Source organism: Primulina huaijiensis, chromosome 18, assembly GCF_012295235.1.
Source record: "Primulina huaijiensis isolate GDHJ02 chromosome 18, ASM1229523v2, whole genome shotgun sequence".
Lineage (NCBI taxonomy): Eukaryota > Viridiplantae > Streptophyta > Magnoliopsida > Lamiales > Gesneriaceae > Primulina > Primulina huaijiensis.
Genome location: NC_133323.1, coordinates 17,363,679 through 17,380,214, shown reverse-complemented (window position 1 = coordinate 17,380,214; position 16,536 = coordinate 17,363,679). Strand labels below are relative to the sequence as shown.

Sequence of the window (16,536 nt, the reverse complement as noted above, 5' to 3'; positions counted from 1 at the left end):
GTGATATATGAGGCTTAGGTGCTGGTTGTGAAGCTGGGTAGAGATCTGTGAGTTTGAAGGGGGGCCGATTGGATTTTTGTGGTTTGTGCGAGATGGGGCGCTCGATCGTGTTTCTCGTGCTTCAGCTGCGCGAGGGCCATCTCCAGCCCTGGACGAGAACCTGGTGGGTCTGAGTTAGGGTCTGGAATAGCTCGAACCCTGCTGGAAACGAGGGAACGAATGATCGAGCTAGGGAGAGACGAGTTGGTCTCGGTAGGGCCTTGTGGGTGTTTCTCAGTTCCTAGCTGTTAGTAAAGTGCATGGGGCTGATGGCTTGGTTTTGATGGGTGCCTTAGGGTCTGGTCTAGGTCCTAGATGGATTGGTTCGTGGTTGGTGCGAGTTGGTGCGAGCCTAGAGGTGCTAAAGGGCGAATGGTGCCTTGTGGGTTTGAGGAGAGAAATTTCAGATTTTTCAGCAACTGTGGGGAGCTTGTTTTCATGAGTTTAGGTGTCTGAATTGTTGGGTTTTAGGAAGTATAGGTGTTGTTAAGGTATGGTAAAAAGTTGGGAACATTTTGGTTAAGTTTCGAGTCGATTCAGATTAAAACTGGGACCCCGGTCTAAGTTTTAAAACGAATCGATTAAGTTTTGAAACGGACTCGAGTTTACATTAAATAATGCTTTTAAATATGTTTTGGGACATTTTAAGGAGTTTGGTAAGCTTCGGGTCAAAATAATGAGTTTTGGATTTATCTAGGATTTAATCGTCGCACGAAACTTTGATTAAAGAATTAATTCAAACGCATAGATTTAAGCTTAATAAAATTATGGAAAATAATATTTAAGCTCAGATAATTATTAGAAGTCTAAGTTTTTAATTTGAGAATTTTATGTTAAGGTTTGGTTTAATTCGGGATTAAAACGCATTAATATGTTATATTTAAATATTAATTTAAAAGTCATCGATTTAAGCCAAATAAAAATATGAGAAAATTCATGTTGGCTTATATAATTATTTGAGACATGTTAGAGTCAATGGAATTAAGAAAATGTCAACAATGTGAAATTTTACGTCTAGAGGCAAAACGGTAATTTTTGGGTTTCCAGAGGCAAAATGACTATTTTGCACCCGGGGTGAGATTTTGGTCATGGCAGCGCCCTGAGCATATTTTATCATGATTTAAATGTTTATGCATCACGTTCATGATTTTTACGTAATTACGATAAATACGTTGCATGCTTGGTTTAAAGGAAAAATTACGTATATGCATGTTTTTATGAAGTGGTTAATATGATGATGTTTTTGAAGGATGGATGTTGGTTGTGACTGACGATGTATATGTATACGATGACATGAGATATGATGAGCTGAGGCCAAGGCTCAGTGGACGGGTAATGCTGTCGCTGATGTCCCCGCCGTCGGGTACCACGGTTTTATAGATGGATCCATCGAATAGAGCTGATACGATAGAACTGTTACGAAAGTCACAACTAATGAACTGAATTCAATTAAAAGAAAATGTATACGTTTATGATGACATGAGATGATATGATTTAACACATATAAGCTGATACGATGATACATGTTATGATTATTTCCATGTTTTGAAAGGACACATTTACTTATACGATTTTTACTGCAGACATGAAATATATGTTGATTATTTTATTTTTCACTACTGTGTGCTACGTATATGTACTTGTTATTACTGGTACTGTGTGTTGAGTCTTTAGACTCACTAGATGTGTGTGATGCAGGTGAGCTTGATGCTGAGGAGACTGGAGGTGCTGAACTCTGAGTAGACAGCTCTTGTGCGATGACATGACCCGAAGACCGCATATTTTCCGCATTATACTTTATGAGATTGAGTGGATATGAATATTTTCATATGTTGATGATTTTTAAGATTTTAATTGGTTCATGATTACGTATGATTTTGGGATAAATTTGGTTATTTTAAGGTGCACTATTTTTACTGTCAAATATTTAAGATCATTTTTAAATGTTATATTTTTCTGTACAGTGTATGCATGCGAAACGTTTAAATGTTATTTCGAAAATGTGAGCTTTTATTAAAAAAAATATATTTCCGTATTTTTAAATGAGTAGACATTTGACATCTCTTCCTCCCTTACTTGTGATGCAAAAAATAAACTGTTGAGAGTGTTGAGGAAGTTCAAAACTGCACTATGATGGTCGATTTCTGCTATTAAGGGAATTAGTCCCACTATATGCATGCATAAAAGTCGTATACTCCTTTTGTGGATCATCAGAGGAGGTTGAATCCAGCGATGAAAGAGGTTGTAAAAACGAGGTGTTGAAACTGTTGAATGCTAGTGTGATTTATGCTATTTCTAACAGTAATTGGGTGTCACATGTGCAGGTTGTAACTAAAAAAGGTAGAATAAATGTGGTAAGAAATGAAAATAATGAATTGATCTCTACTCGCACTCTGACTAGTTGGCGAGTATGCATTGATTATAGGAAGTTAAATAATGTCACACGCAAAGACCATTTTCTACTGCCTTTTATTTATCAAGTTCTTGATAAACTTGCTGGTTATTGTACTGTTTTTTAGATGGTTATTCAGGTTATAACTAGATTGCTATAGCACCAGAATACCAGGAGAAGAATACATTCACGTTTCCATATAGCACGTTTTCTTTTAGGAGGATGCCTTTTGAGATATACAATGCGCCTGCTACTTTCCAGAGGTGTATGATGGCCATATTTGCAGACATGGTGGAGGAAATCATTGAAGTTTTCATGGATGACTTCTCGGTATTTGGCTCTTCATTCGATCATTGTTGGCATAACCTTTCTCTTGTGTTGCAGAGTTTCCAGGAAAAGAACTTAGTTCTCAATTGGGAGAAATGTCATTTTATAGTTCAAGAAGGAATTGTTCATGGACATAAAGTGTCTGCTAGAGGATTAGAGGTGGACAAAGCCAAAGTCATCGCAATTGAAAAGCTTCTCCCACCAAAGAACATCAAAAGAATAAGGAGTTTTTAGGACATATGGGGTTTTATCATAGATTTATTAAATATTTCTCTAAAACCACTAAACCCCTATGTAATTTGCTTGAAAAAGAGTCTACATTTATCTTTGATGATGATTGTTTGCAGGCATTTGAGAAGATCAAGAAAGCATTTGTGACGTCACCAATTATGATAGTACCAGGACTTGAAGGAGACATTTGAGTTAATGTGTGATGCCAGTGACTATACAGTTGACGCTTTTCTAGGCCAAAGAAAAGAAAAGATGTTTAGGGCAATCTACTACGCAAGTCACACCATGGATGAAACACAACAGAATTACACTACTCTTGAAAAAGAGATGCTTGCAGTAGTATTTGCATTTAACAAGTTCAGACATTATCTGATCGACACAAAGGTAGTTGTTTTCACTGACCATGCAGTCATTCGCTACCTATTCACCAAGAAGGATGCAAAACCATGCAGTCATTCGCTACTTATTCATTTAAAGATAAGAAGGAGAGTGAGAATCAAGTGGCAGATCACTTGTCACGACTGGAGTTGGAGGAGAAAAAAGAAGAGGGAGGTATACAGGAAACACTCCCAGATGAACAACTCTTCGAGGTAAACTTCGTACTTCCCTGGTTTGTTGATTTTGCTAATTTCTTGTCTTGTGGTGTTCTCCCTCCAGAGTTAAATCATCATAAAAAGAAGAAGTTATTTCATGACATCAAATTCTTCCTATGGAATGACCCATATGTGTTCAAAAGGTGTGTTGACCAAGTTATTAGGAGATGCGTGGATGGTGTGGAAGCCCAACAAATTTTGGAGCAATGTCATTCTTCATCGTATGGTGGACATTTTGGACCATCACGAACAGCGGCTAAGGTATTTCAATCTAGTTTTTATTGGCCTAGTTTGTTTAAAGATAGATATAACTTAGTAAAATCACGTGAAAGATGCCAGAGGTTAGGAAACATCTCTAGGCGTCACAAATTACCACTGACAAATATTTTGTAAGTGAAAATTTTTGACGTTTGGTGCATAGATTTTATGGGACCTTGTCCCCCTTGTTTTGGTCATTCTTATATCTTATTAGTTGTTGATTATGTCTCAAAGTGGGTGGAAGCAATTGCAACCAGTACTAATGATGCTCGTGCTGTAGCTAAGTTTGTTCATAAGAATATCTTCACAAGGTGTGGAACTCGAAGGGACATTATAAGTGATGAAGGTACACATTTTTTTGCATTTAGATTTTCACTCACTTTTGGCTAAATACAATGTGAAGCACAAGGTGACATTAGCATATTACCCTCAGTCGAATTAACAAGCTGAAATATCCAACCAAGAAATTAAACAAATATTGGAGAAAACTGTCAACGCTAACCAGAAGGATTGGGCCATTAAGTTGGATGATGCGTTGTGGGCTTATCGGATTGCATTCAAGTCGTCTATTGGGATGTCTTCCTATAGGATTGTTTTTGGTAAAGCATGCCACTTGCCACTAGAGTTGGAGCATAGAGCATTCTGGGCGGTAAAGAAGTTGAACTTTGATTTTAAAGCTTCTGACGATATGAGAAAACTACAACTGAATGAGATGAATGAATTTCGTAATGAAGCATTTGAGAATGCCAAGATCTACAAAGAGCAAACCAAGAAGTGAATAAAATCATTGTGCAAAGGGAATTTGAACCAGGACAATAGGTGTTAATTTTTAATTCTCGTCGCATATTGTTCTCAGGTAAGTTGAAATCAAGATGGTCAAGACCGTTTACAGTAGAAGCAGTGCAACCATATGGAGCAATCGAGCTCAAATGCAATGATGGCAGAACATATAAAGTAAATGGCCAGTGAGTGAAGCATTATTTTGGACGCGAGGGGCGGAACGTGGACAATGTACCACTTGCCGAGTCTACTTAGAAGAAGAGCATAGTCAGGTTGACGACTATAAATTAAGCGCTGAATGGGAGGCAACACATCCCTTTATTTCTTCTTTTTGTTTTTTTTTTAAAAAATGTATATGCAGAGGCTCGCGTGCACCAACGCCAATACCCACGCAGCCGCACACACAGGATTAGCAGACAAACATAGAGGCGCGCACATGGCCGCTCTTGATCACGTGCGCCCAATCATCAATGAAAGCTAGAGGCGCACATGTGGTCGTGCCATATCTGCACGTCTCTTGGCAAAGAATCCCATCCACAAACTCTCTCCTTCCTCTCCTACACCACGAAGAGCCACCACCGAGGTTCAGCACCGCCGGCGCGGTCGTGCCCATCTTCCTCAATAACGTTCAACGTAGCTCCGATGATCCTTCTCTCGAGCGCCCTTTCCGGTGAACTTTTTCTTCCAAGGTTACAAAATCTTATATTTGCCATTGTTTGCATTAATTTCAAGTAATCAAGTGATTTGGGAGGATTATTGCTCTAGACCTGATTTCGAACCAAGTGTGGTGGAATATTATTGAACATCATGCCGTCAAGAAAAAAAAAAATCAGAGGGCTACGAAAATAAGGAATGAGGAAGCACTATGAAATAATCTGTCTCGGTCAATTATAAGGGAAAGAGTTCTAGATTTATCCACTCCTGAATGTGTGGTAGTGGAAGAAATCGTGCAAAAGGAGTGGTTGAACCTCGCCCAATCACCGCCAGAAGCTGTCATCTCAATAGTCCGGGAATTTTACGAAAACTTATGAGTAAGACACGAGGACTATAAGGTATTGGTGCGAGAAAAATTGGTGGCTTTTGACTTGGATACCATCAACTCGATCTATAATCTACCTGGCTTCGATAACGACGAGTACACATCATACATGGCCAACACAATAGATTATGGTATTATGATCTGGGACTTGTGCATTAATGGTGCGGAATGGAGATTGAGTCAAGACGCCACGGTCACTTTAAAGAAATCTGAACTGCTCCGTGACCCAAGAAGTTGGGCTTCTTTTATCGTAGCAAGAATCACGCCATCATCTCATCAAACCAAAATCACAAAGGATAAGGTGGCATTGGTCTATGCCATCATGACAGGAAATACAGTGGACCTATGAAAGATAATTCATGGGTCCATCATGCATGCAGGTGCTGGACTTATGACTGTTAGTCTTCCTTGCCCGTATATTATCACTGATTTATGTCATCGTGCTAGTGTGACATGGGTAGCAGATGAGGAGGTGCTAAAAGCCAAGGCACCGATCACAGTTTTCATTGGAAACCCCGGGCGTGGGGTAAGAGAAATCGAAAGACAGGCTGCCAAGGCGGCCTATAACCAGCGAGCCAGAGACCGTCAAGTACCACCACCACCACCACTGATCAACAGAGCAATTATGCGAGACATAGTATTTAGAATGGAACAAGATATGCGAACTCAGAGCCAAGAGCTAGCAGAGCACCGACACATTATAAATGCATTCATGTCTTATATGATGGACTTTACGTCGATGCTAGCCCAACGTTTTCCACCAATTGCGCCTGGTGATGCAACCTTTCCACCACCACCAGCTTGGCCACCACAATACCCCCCACCAGACATCCCACCACCCCAGCCCACGAACAAGGAAGTTGAAGACGACGACTGGGGCAATGAGTTCTAACACTCGTGCATGAGGTATGTGTTGTCACGTTCTTTTGATTTATACATTGAGGACAATGTATAATATAAGTTGGTGGTAGTAAAGCTATAGTTCTTATGTACTTCTTATCTATGGTTCTTATAGTTCTTTAGTTATATATAAGTAATAATAACAATAATAATTTAAATGTGCCAATGTCCAGTATGGAAAAATAGTTTGTTGGCCAATGATGAGAATGTTAGAGTAGGTGCCCTACAAGCCAACATGTAGCTCTGATTTTATTGACTCTGATGTAAAACAATATTTATTTTAATAATATTTTACGATTTATTCGATTATGACATTATACTTTATCTGTATACCCATGCAAGATGCATAGATAAAGTCCTTGAATATGCTAAAGGTACCATGAGGTCGGCGTCGCAACGTAAGATCATTGAACTTATTAGGAAGTATACCGTATATTTTAAACAGGTTCTTAGTCGAATCAGCCGCCTAAAACAAGGATAAAGGTCGTTTGAGCTCGAGACTAGCGTATGTGACATAAACGTCATGTTTCATTGGCAAGGGTATGGAGATGTCCATTCACACAGATGGGTGATCATATGATGATGCATTGAACAACGCTCTCTTGGACTATCCAAGTGGTTATCACTTATCGAGTGGAATAGTCCGCAGTTATGGTTGTACACCATTAATCCTTTGACCCGAGACAATGTATGAAATGTCCACTACTCGTTTTCTTAAAAAGTATTAGAATTTTTATTTTTATTTTTGCCTCTCATGAATCAGCCGAATTTAGAAATATACATATATGTATATACTTTAAAATACCTTGCACCATTTTAAAAATAAAACATCCAACCATATTTGAAATTCAAAGAAAATAGTTTAAAAACATAAAATCGTTATACTTTTGCAAATCCTAATTTAGCAATAAAGCTAAAACTAACAACCTCTCAAAAACCACTCAAAAGTATAATAAAAGTCGTAGAAACCCTTAACATAAACTTTTAAATCACAAGTGCGAAAAAACTAGCGCTGGTCCTCAGGTTATGTGCACCTTCAGTCCAGCAAAGTCAACCATTAAGATCTCCTTCAACATTAATATCATACTCACCTGCATCAATCACACCTAGTGAGTATAAAGACTCATCACACCATATTCTTGAAAAAAAATAATACGTATACAATCACATTCAACGGTGAAAATACTTTTACGTAAAATAACATTTTCATAAACATGCATAAACTTAAACATTTTCATATCATCATAAACATATTCATATTCATCATATACGTATACGTATCCCTTTTTCGTTGAATTCAGATCTTTAATTGTGACTTTCATATTCGTATTGGGGTGATGGATCCATCTACATGTAACCACAGTACCGGACGACGGGGACATCAACGACACTCTCACCCATCACTTGAGCATTGACCTAACATATTCACATATCATCGTATTCGTATTAGTCACAATTACTTCACATCCTTCAACATTTCATATTCTCATCACTTTATAAAATTAATGCATCTAATAATCGTTTTTCTTTTAAACCAATCATGTAACATATCTTTTATCATTAACGTTTCATCATAAAATTCCATAAACATTTAAAATAATCATATTAACATATAAAAATGCATTCAGAGCACTGCCATGACGTTTACTATTTTCTAGGTGTAAAATTACCGTTTTACCCCTAGACGTAAAATTTTCACTATTTTGACTTTTTCTTATTTTAATATAAAATTCTTAAATTTTAAACATAAACTTTTAATTACTTAATATACCCTTGTGACCCATGGACCACCCCCCTTCACACACGGTTCAAGCCTTAAGCATTAAAACCACATTTTCGAACCCTAAGCTAAAACCCTCGAGCCAACTTACGTTTTACACGAGTTGCACCCGAGCTACCCCAAGCCAGCCCCTGAACAGACCTCCCTTGGACCCAACTGAGCCCTTAGAACCCTTAGGACTCGACCCTAACTCACCCGAAGCCATCTGTGAGAGCCATGAGCTGCGTCCGAGAACAATACAAGACTAGGACTCTTCAAAACCTGCTAGGACTCTAGCCACTGAGCCAACCCCTGACCCAGCCCCTTGTGCACCCTCTCAGAACCCTAGAGACCTAGCCTAGCCCAGCCCAGCCCTAACCACCCTGGCCGAGCCACAAGTCCCAAGCGCATAGCAGCCCCTCACGCGATGCTGCGGGTAGAGTCCTAGCTTGCTAGAACTCCTTCCCAGCCCCTGTGCTCGAGTCCTAGCGTGGCTAGGAATCCTTTCCTCTCCTCACCCAACCATGACCTAGCCTAGCCCTGGTCGCACCCAAGCCAAGCCATGCATGGTTTACCCCTTAACCCGATCACTTGAACAAAAAAACGTGTAACCATGGTTCCAGCTTGGTTCGTATTTCGAGTGCAACTTATCATGTGTTTTCTAGTACACTTTAACTCGTGTAAAACAACCCATAACAATTCCTAATCATGACAGCCCCATCATGTAAACATATCTCAAGTTTTGGATTAAAAATCATGTTTTAAAACCCATGTTTTGCACAAAAACGAAATAAATAAAAAAGGTAACTTGTTTTTCATACAAATCATGTTTACATACATATTATGATGTGATAGATGAGTAAAGGAAGAAATATGGCGTGACTTTGCGTATATAACACACGAAAATTCGTTGACGATGCGAAGAACGACGACGATAAAACTCTAGGCTGAAAATTCCTCAAGAAATTTGAAGCTTTTCCTTGCTGAATCTCGAGTGTGTGTGCCGTGTGTTTGATGGAAAAAGAAGTCTTGTGCATTAGGTGTGTGGGCGTGTACATTAAATAGAAAAAGAGTAGGGTTTGGGCTTAATTATTTGATAAAATAATTAGTGTGCAAGCTTGGGCCCATTAGTAAACTATTCTAGGCCCAATAAGACCAATTGTGCATTTAAAAATTATTTCGTTTAGGAAAGTTCGTGAAATTATTAGGCGAGTTGTCAAAATGTTCGTATTTTTATTGAAAATCGTATACGATAAAAATTACGTCTCGGCATATAAAATCACCTCAAAACTCCTTATTTTCAAAAATAATCAAAAGCATCAACCTTATTTTAAATAATTAAAAATAATTATTCAATAAAAAAATTATCCATTTTTCAGCCATCAGTCTACGTTTCTCGATCGCAACTCGAACAACCTTTTAAAAATAAATTTTAATGCATTCAAGTAGAAAAATAATTAAAAATCATATAAACATATCAACATAATCAATTTAGCAATTAAAATCAATTAATTATCTATTTTCCATTTTCACTAAATTTGCATGCAGTTGGATTACGTCGTCTTATTTTTGGACCTTATAATGTAAGGTATATACTGTTAGAGTAGGTGCCCGTCGAGCCAAGTGTTGGCCGAGTGTTCACAATGAAACTCTATGTATAAGCAATCTTTATTTTAATAATATTTGAAATTATTGTTTTGGCACATCTTTATCTGTATACCCATGCTAGTTGCATAGATAAAGCCCTTGAATATACAAATAGTAGAAAGAATATGAGATGCTCATATGATGAGTATCATGAAACTCATATTTGGAATACTGTATATTCTAAACGGTTCCTAGTCGATTCAGCCGCCGCTAAGAAGGATATAGGCCGCTCGAGCTTGAGACTAGTATCTGCGATGTGAGTACCATGTTTCATTGGTAGGGGACATTGTGATGTCCGAGCATGCAGATAGGTGCTCCTGGTAGAGTGCACTGAACAACCCTCCATTAAAGGACTTTCCAAGTGGTTCTCACTTATCGAGTGGAAAAGTCCTAGTTTATGGTTGTACACCATTAGTCCTTATGACCCGGGACAACATTGAGACTCTATGTGCTAGAATTACACTTTGACTTGTTTACCGACTCTCATGGGGTCATCAGGTGGCAAGGTTGGGTGTTCTGTCGAAACATATAGGAGTCGATGCATTGTAGTCGGGGATTCACCGCTTACCTACGGGTATGGATATCCTATGTGTTTTTCATGTATATGTAGTTTGAAATCTCTGATCAGAGTATGGTGGTAATTATGAAAGGGGTTTCATAGATTACACCATCGATGCAACTACGACATGACACATAGTATCGATTCATTGACAACTCTCGATATACCAATGGTTGTCGAATCGGTCGGGATATATGAGTTGAAGGGACCGTACTGTACGCTAACCATAATTGAATGGTTCTTGCAGGCACTATCATTTGATACCTAGGGAATCATGTAAGCGATGCTGCTAGGCGTTTAACATGATTGGTTGGGTACTATCAGACTTGAGTTCTGACGTTCTTATTATCAAGGAGTTGATAAATAAGAATGGAGCAATTGGGGTATGCTCATATAAGGACATGTTTAGTCCGAATCACATGGAGATGTGAACCCACGGCTAGTTGTATCAATGAACCATTGAGGGCCACACAAGTACTAGCTTTCTAGATCCCGTTGAGAAGTAAAATAGTTCAATGTGTTGAACGGCTTATAAAGGAGTTTATAAGCGTAAGGAAAATTAGAAGTATGACTTCTATAAAGGAGAAAATAGTTCAATGTGTTGAACGGCTTATAAATGAGTTTATAGGCGTAAGGAAAAATAGAAGTATGACTTCTATGAGAGAAATGTAATTTTAATTTATGAATGTGTTCTTAAATTAAAATTTGGCCAAATAAATAATGTATTTGAAAATTGTGATTTTCATAAACATTATTATGGACTAAATTAAATTAATTCAAGTGTTGAATTAATTAAACACTAGTGGACCTAGTAGAGTCCAAATAATTAAATTAATTCAAGTGTTGAATTGATTAAATCATATTGAGTCTTGTAGAGCTCAATTTAAATAAATTATTTAACTAGTGGACTTGAGTAAATTCAAGTAATGTTTAATTAGTCTCAAAAATGTTTGAGATAATTAAATTAAGTCCATGGGTTTTTAATTTGTTAAAAACCATATAATATTTGCATGTATGGGAGGTGAAAGGTTGGGAGACAACTTTTTGTATAACCAAGGCTTGGCATGCAACTTTTTTACTTTAACTTTTCCCACAACCAAAAAAATGTCTCTCCTTCTCTCCTAGCATGAATAGTGGCCGAAAATACTATTCATTCTCTCCATTTTTTGTTCTTCAATGGTTGGAGAAAACACTCACTTCTCAAAAGAAAAATCCTCATATTTTTCTAGTGCAAAATATGAGGGGATCTACCTAGTTGGTGGTGGGCTTAATAGTTGAGCAAGGAGTGCTCAAAGGAAGCTTGTAGATTTGTCTTGCCTTTGAAGAGCCAAGTTGTTTACAACTTGGTTGGAGCCATTACATCAATCTTTGATATTGATAGGTACATTTCTTAACACACTATGAATGTCATTTTGTGTTTTTGTATTTGCTACACACTATTTACTTGGTGGCCGAAATTTTTACAAAAATTTGATTTTTAAACTTCCGTTGCGCTTCCGGTCACCGTAACCGATCCCCTTTTATATACGTACTAGCATGCACTTTGATCTGTTTACCAATTCCATCGAGGGTCATCAGGTGGCAAGGTTGGGTGTCGTTTCGAAATACGTAGGAGCAAATGCATTGTAGTAGGGGATTCACCGTTTACCTATGGGTAAAGATATCATATGTGGTATGGGGAGTTAATAGTGCAAGAAATATCTGGCCAGAGTAAGACATGTGTAGTTTGGAAAGGTGTTTCCTCAGTTGCGCGTATCATGACACTATTACTCAAAGGTAAATCACATCGTTATCAAATTCATATGCAACTCTCGATATACAAATGGTTGCAGATTCGATCGAGATATATGTGTTGAAGGGACCGTACTGTACGATAACAATGACTAAATATTCTTGCAGGCACTATCAGTGATACCTGGGGGATCATCATGGGGCGATGCTACTAGATGCTCTTGCCATGATCCGATGGGTGCAATCAGAAATAAGTTCTGACATTCTTGATCAAGGAATTGATGAAAAGAATGTGGTTAACTAGGATAAACCAAATAATAATAAATGTTATTCTGAATCACTTTGAGATGTGAACTCACGGTTAGCTTTATCCCTGAACCATTGAAAGTCACACAAGTATCAGATTCTGTGTTCCCATTGAGAGAGTCAAATTTCAAGGAGTTGGAATTCGGCGACTATATTTTGATAGAGATCAAACAGGAAGCTTATAAAAGATTTTATGAGCTGATTCCATAGGACGGAAGGAATTGTAGTTAGCATGGTTGCTAAATAAGGAATGATAGTGAAACTGCCTGTTTTAGTAAAGGAGTTTACAAAACTGGCAGCTGCCAAATATGGTAACTACCATATATGGTAAGTTCTAAATTTGGGGAGTCAAAAATTTTGATCTTCGAAATTTTCGATTTTCATTACATGAACAATATTTGTATCCTTGGTACATCGGCGTTCTCGGATCGTCGATCGGGGTTATAATGAGTTCAAAATCATTTTTTAGTGAATTTGGAATTTGCTAATGATTGTGATAGTAGTGGTGACTACTAACATGCACAAATTCTCATAATTGATATAGAGGAGTCTAGAATTAAATTAACCAAGGAGTTAATTTATAAATTAATTATTTAATTTAATGTACCTATACATGTATATATTTTATATGGTAATATAAAATATGTGTATATGGTATTAATATATCATGTATTATAAAAGGTAATAAATACATCATATATTAATTATATGAGAGTTTTAATATAATGATATGTATGTAGAGTCCTTGGGGAGAGGGACTCCTAATTAGATTAGGAGTATCACTCTATATATACACCATTATGACTCATAATACATACCACAAGTTTGCACACAAAAACTTGCAAAAAAAATTCACTCTCTCCTGACAAAACCTCTCGGCCACCATATAGAATTTTGAATAAAAATTCGGCCAAGTGCATTCTTCCTCGCAGCGCCATGCCGACTCTAGATTTCGGAAATTTGGAGGCCGCAGTCTCAACACAAAAATCACTTGCGATTTCTAGTGCAATCCAAGCGAGGAACAAAGCTTCTGATCATGTACCCAATTAGGCGATCAAAGGAACAAGCTGTTCGTAGAGATATACAAGAAGGGCTATCTCTGCTCATACCGGAATAGTTTGGTGTCCAGCATTTAATACGCGAATGTATAATTATTAGAACACTCTATGAATGTTTTAAATACACAACGCCGAAGAACAAAATTTTTAAACTTCCGCCTACGTCTTGAGTGCGAGAATAGGATGTCACAACAGAGAATTGACCCCAAATCGGGAGACATGATGTATGTATACAACTGCATGAGGGTTCACAGCCAGTTATGCACTTTTGCCATGATCATCGATACACCTTGCAAGGAGAGAACATTTATTGCATGTCTTGTATTACTGAATAGACATAAATTTGAAACTTTATGCGATTTCTATCTGATATTGGAATAAATGCTACAAGCATAGAAGTGATCTAGGCATTCATTGAGTTTCTTTGGGCCTGCACTGATTTTTATACCATATCATTTGAAGCCCCTTGAGCCTAACAAAAAAAAATATGTAATTGAATTTGTTCTAAAACTGTCATTATTTCGATGCACTTGGTCAGTTTGAACAAGTTGATTAGCGAATGAGAAGTAGTCTAGAACTTGGTCTAACACTCTTCGAGGTGAAATACTGATATTGTGTGACTTCAGGATGATTTAGGCGATTTTTGGATCGTTTGAGATTTTCGAGCCTACCAATACATTATATTAATCTCTAATGTCCCATCTTGTGCCGATTAAAAAGTCGAATGGTGTGTGCCCCCCATTCGTATATTATTTCTTACTCCCACACTAACTACCAAAGTCCTTAGTCTATACACTAGTTTCTACCTGAATATGAGAAAAACAAATCTCATTAGCACTATTTAAACCCAAAAAATCCCATGTGTTAAAGAAACGAAGATTATTGAAAGAGTTATTAAAAAAAGTGTGAATATGAATAATGAGGAGGAATATATGTGTATGGTGTGGAAGTGATAAACAAAAGATGATAAAGATACTTGAGATTAATGATGATGATGATAAACAAAAAATGATAAAGATACTTGAGATTAATGATGATGATGATAAACAAAAGTAAATGTGGAATATGAAAGAGGGAGGAGCGTGTTGAAAAGTTGTAATGTATTTGTTTTCTCTCATCTTTGATGTCCATGCTTTATTGAAGCCATGAGCCGTAGCCCAACGATACAAGCCGGCAAACCTATTAACCGAGTCACGCATATCCAATATACTAGTGGAGAAGAGTTGTCAGCTTATGGACACTTCAAAAGCACTGCCAACGAGTACAAAATTCTACCATTTACACATTAACATCTCATGACATCACGTTACATTTTGGTATGATTCTCCTCAATATCTTTTGAACCAATGTTTAACCCGAAAATCCTTGTGATCTGTGTGAGTTAATGTTTATGAAATGAATGATAGTTTGAAACTCGAGTTGAAAATTATGTCAATATATGAGGTAATATGATTGGCATGAATCTATTATTGTGTTGGTATGAGATTGGTGATTCACACACACACGTGAACTGTTAACACACGAGCACATGCATCTGAATGGAATTTTGAGGCCAATAGGATTACTTCATTCCACAAGTTGAGTCGCATTTTTTATTCTTTTTTTTAGGATAGTATTTAATTCATTTGTTTATTTGTTGCTCGGGACTAGCAAACTTTAAGTGTGGGGGAATTTGATAAGGTCATATGTTTGCACGTATATTACCCAATTAATAGACATGAATGGTGTTAGTTTCGAACAAAATTATGCATTTTTGGATTGTTTTGAGTGTCACTACAGGGAGGGACAAAATGTTGTACATGCAGCTCGATCATACCAAAAGAATGGTAGAAGAGCGAGCGGATACTAGCGCATTTTTGGGTTGTTTTGAGTGTCACTACAGGAAGGGACAAAATGGTGTACATGCAGCTCGATCATACCAAAAGAATGGCAGAAGAGCTCGCGCACAGCCAGTATGCATGCAGCTGCGCACGTAGAAAGACAATGCACGGACAGAGGCGTGCCCACAGCAGCGCCGGATCGCACGCAGCCGCACGCGCAGAGTGGCAGCACAAAGGTAGAAGGGTGCGCACGGCGAAGGTGGACACAACTCCAAAAGCATGCGCACGGCCGCACCAGATGTCGCGCACCCGTGCGCAAGAGGCGTGCAGAAACACACTTCTAGCCTCCATGCGTGTATAAAAAGGAAGGAATCCTAGAACATGACAGAGAGAGATGCAAGGACAGAAAAAGGAGCCACATCCATGCAAATAATCCAAAGAGCGAGAACAAAGAACGGAAGAAACTCGAAGACGAAGACCGCATCATCTGGGGATGGATTCGCGTGTATAGATTCGAGTATTCTTTCCTTCTCTCACTACAATCTCTTAATTATTTTGGCAATGTCGAAAAACATGAATTTGTTTTATTGTTTTACCGTTATGAACTAATTTCTTTAATCTAGAGAACAATGTAGCTTGGTCGAATCTTTATTTATGAATTGTTGACTTGTATATGCAAATTTCTTCTTGTTTATTTATATTTTCCGGATTTTCTTGCGTCCAATTACTTGATCAATAATTGAATCATCATATTTATTTGAGATCTATCACTTGGGAGAGGGGGTTTCGAATATGAACATAGTAAAATATATCACTGGTGTTTATAGGATTCGGAAGGCCGATAACTTCAACGAATCCATTAAAATAATTATTGTGCAATTGAAATTATTTACTATTTGATTTTTCATAGGGATATTGAAATTGACTTTAGCTAATTGATTTCTACGCATCACTTGGAAAAATGAGTATAAATAGTCGAGAATTCTAGGGTAGTAAACGAGTTGAAATTATAAATATTCATGTAACATCTACTAATTTAAAATGCACACACACACACACACACACACACACACACACACATATATAAATCTCACATG

General features: G+C 37.6%; 1 protein-coding gene across 1 annotated transcript; it reads left to right on the top strand.

Annotated features, from left to right (window-relative positions):
* Positions 1-3,184: 3,184 nt before the first annotated feature.
* Positions 3,185-4,618, top strand: LOC140963966 (uncharacterized). Its single transcript, XM_073423447.1, has 4 exons — positions 3,185-3,579; positions 3,726-3,843; positions 4,075-4,186; positions 4,287-4,618. The coding sequence occupies exons 1-4, from the start codon at positions 3,185-3,187 to the stop codon at positions 4,616-4,618; spliced, it is 957 nt and encodes a 318-aa protein (XP_073279548.1).
* Positions 4,619-16,536: the final 11,918 nt, after the last annotated feature.

Bases quoted from the DNA above. Each gene is read 5' to 3' on its own strand.
- LOC140963966 (XM_073423447.1), top strand. From the start codon at position 3,185: ATGTGTGATGCCAGTGACTATACAGTTGACGCTTTTCTAGGCCAAAGA. The intron at 3,844-4,074 runs GTATTTCAATCT...TATGTCTCAAAG, and splicing joins CATCACGAACAGCGGCTAAG to TGGGTGGAAGCAATTGCAAC. The intron at 4,187-4,286 runs GTACACATTTTT...CGAATTAACAAG, and splicing joins GGACATTATAAGTGATGAAG to CTGAAATATCCAACCAAGAA.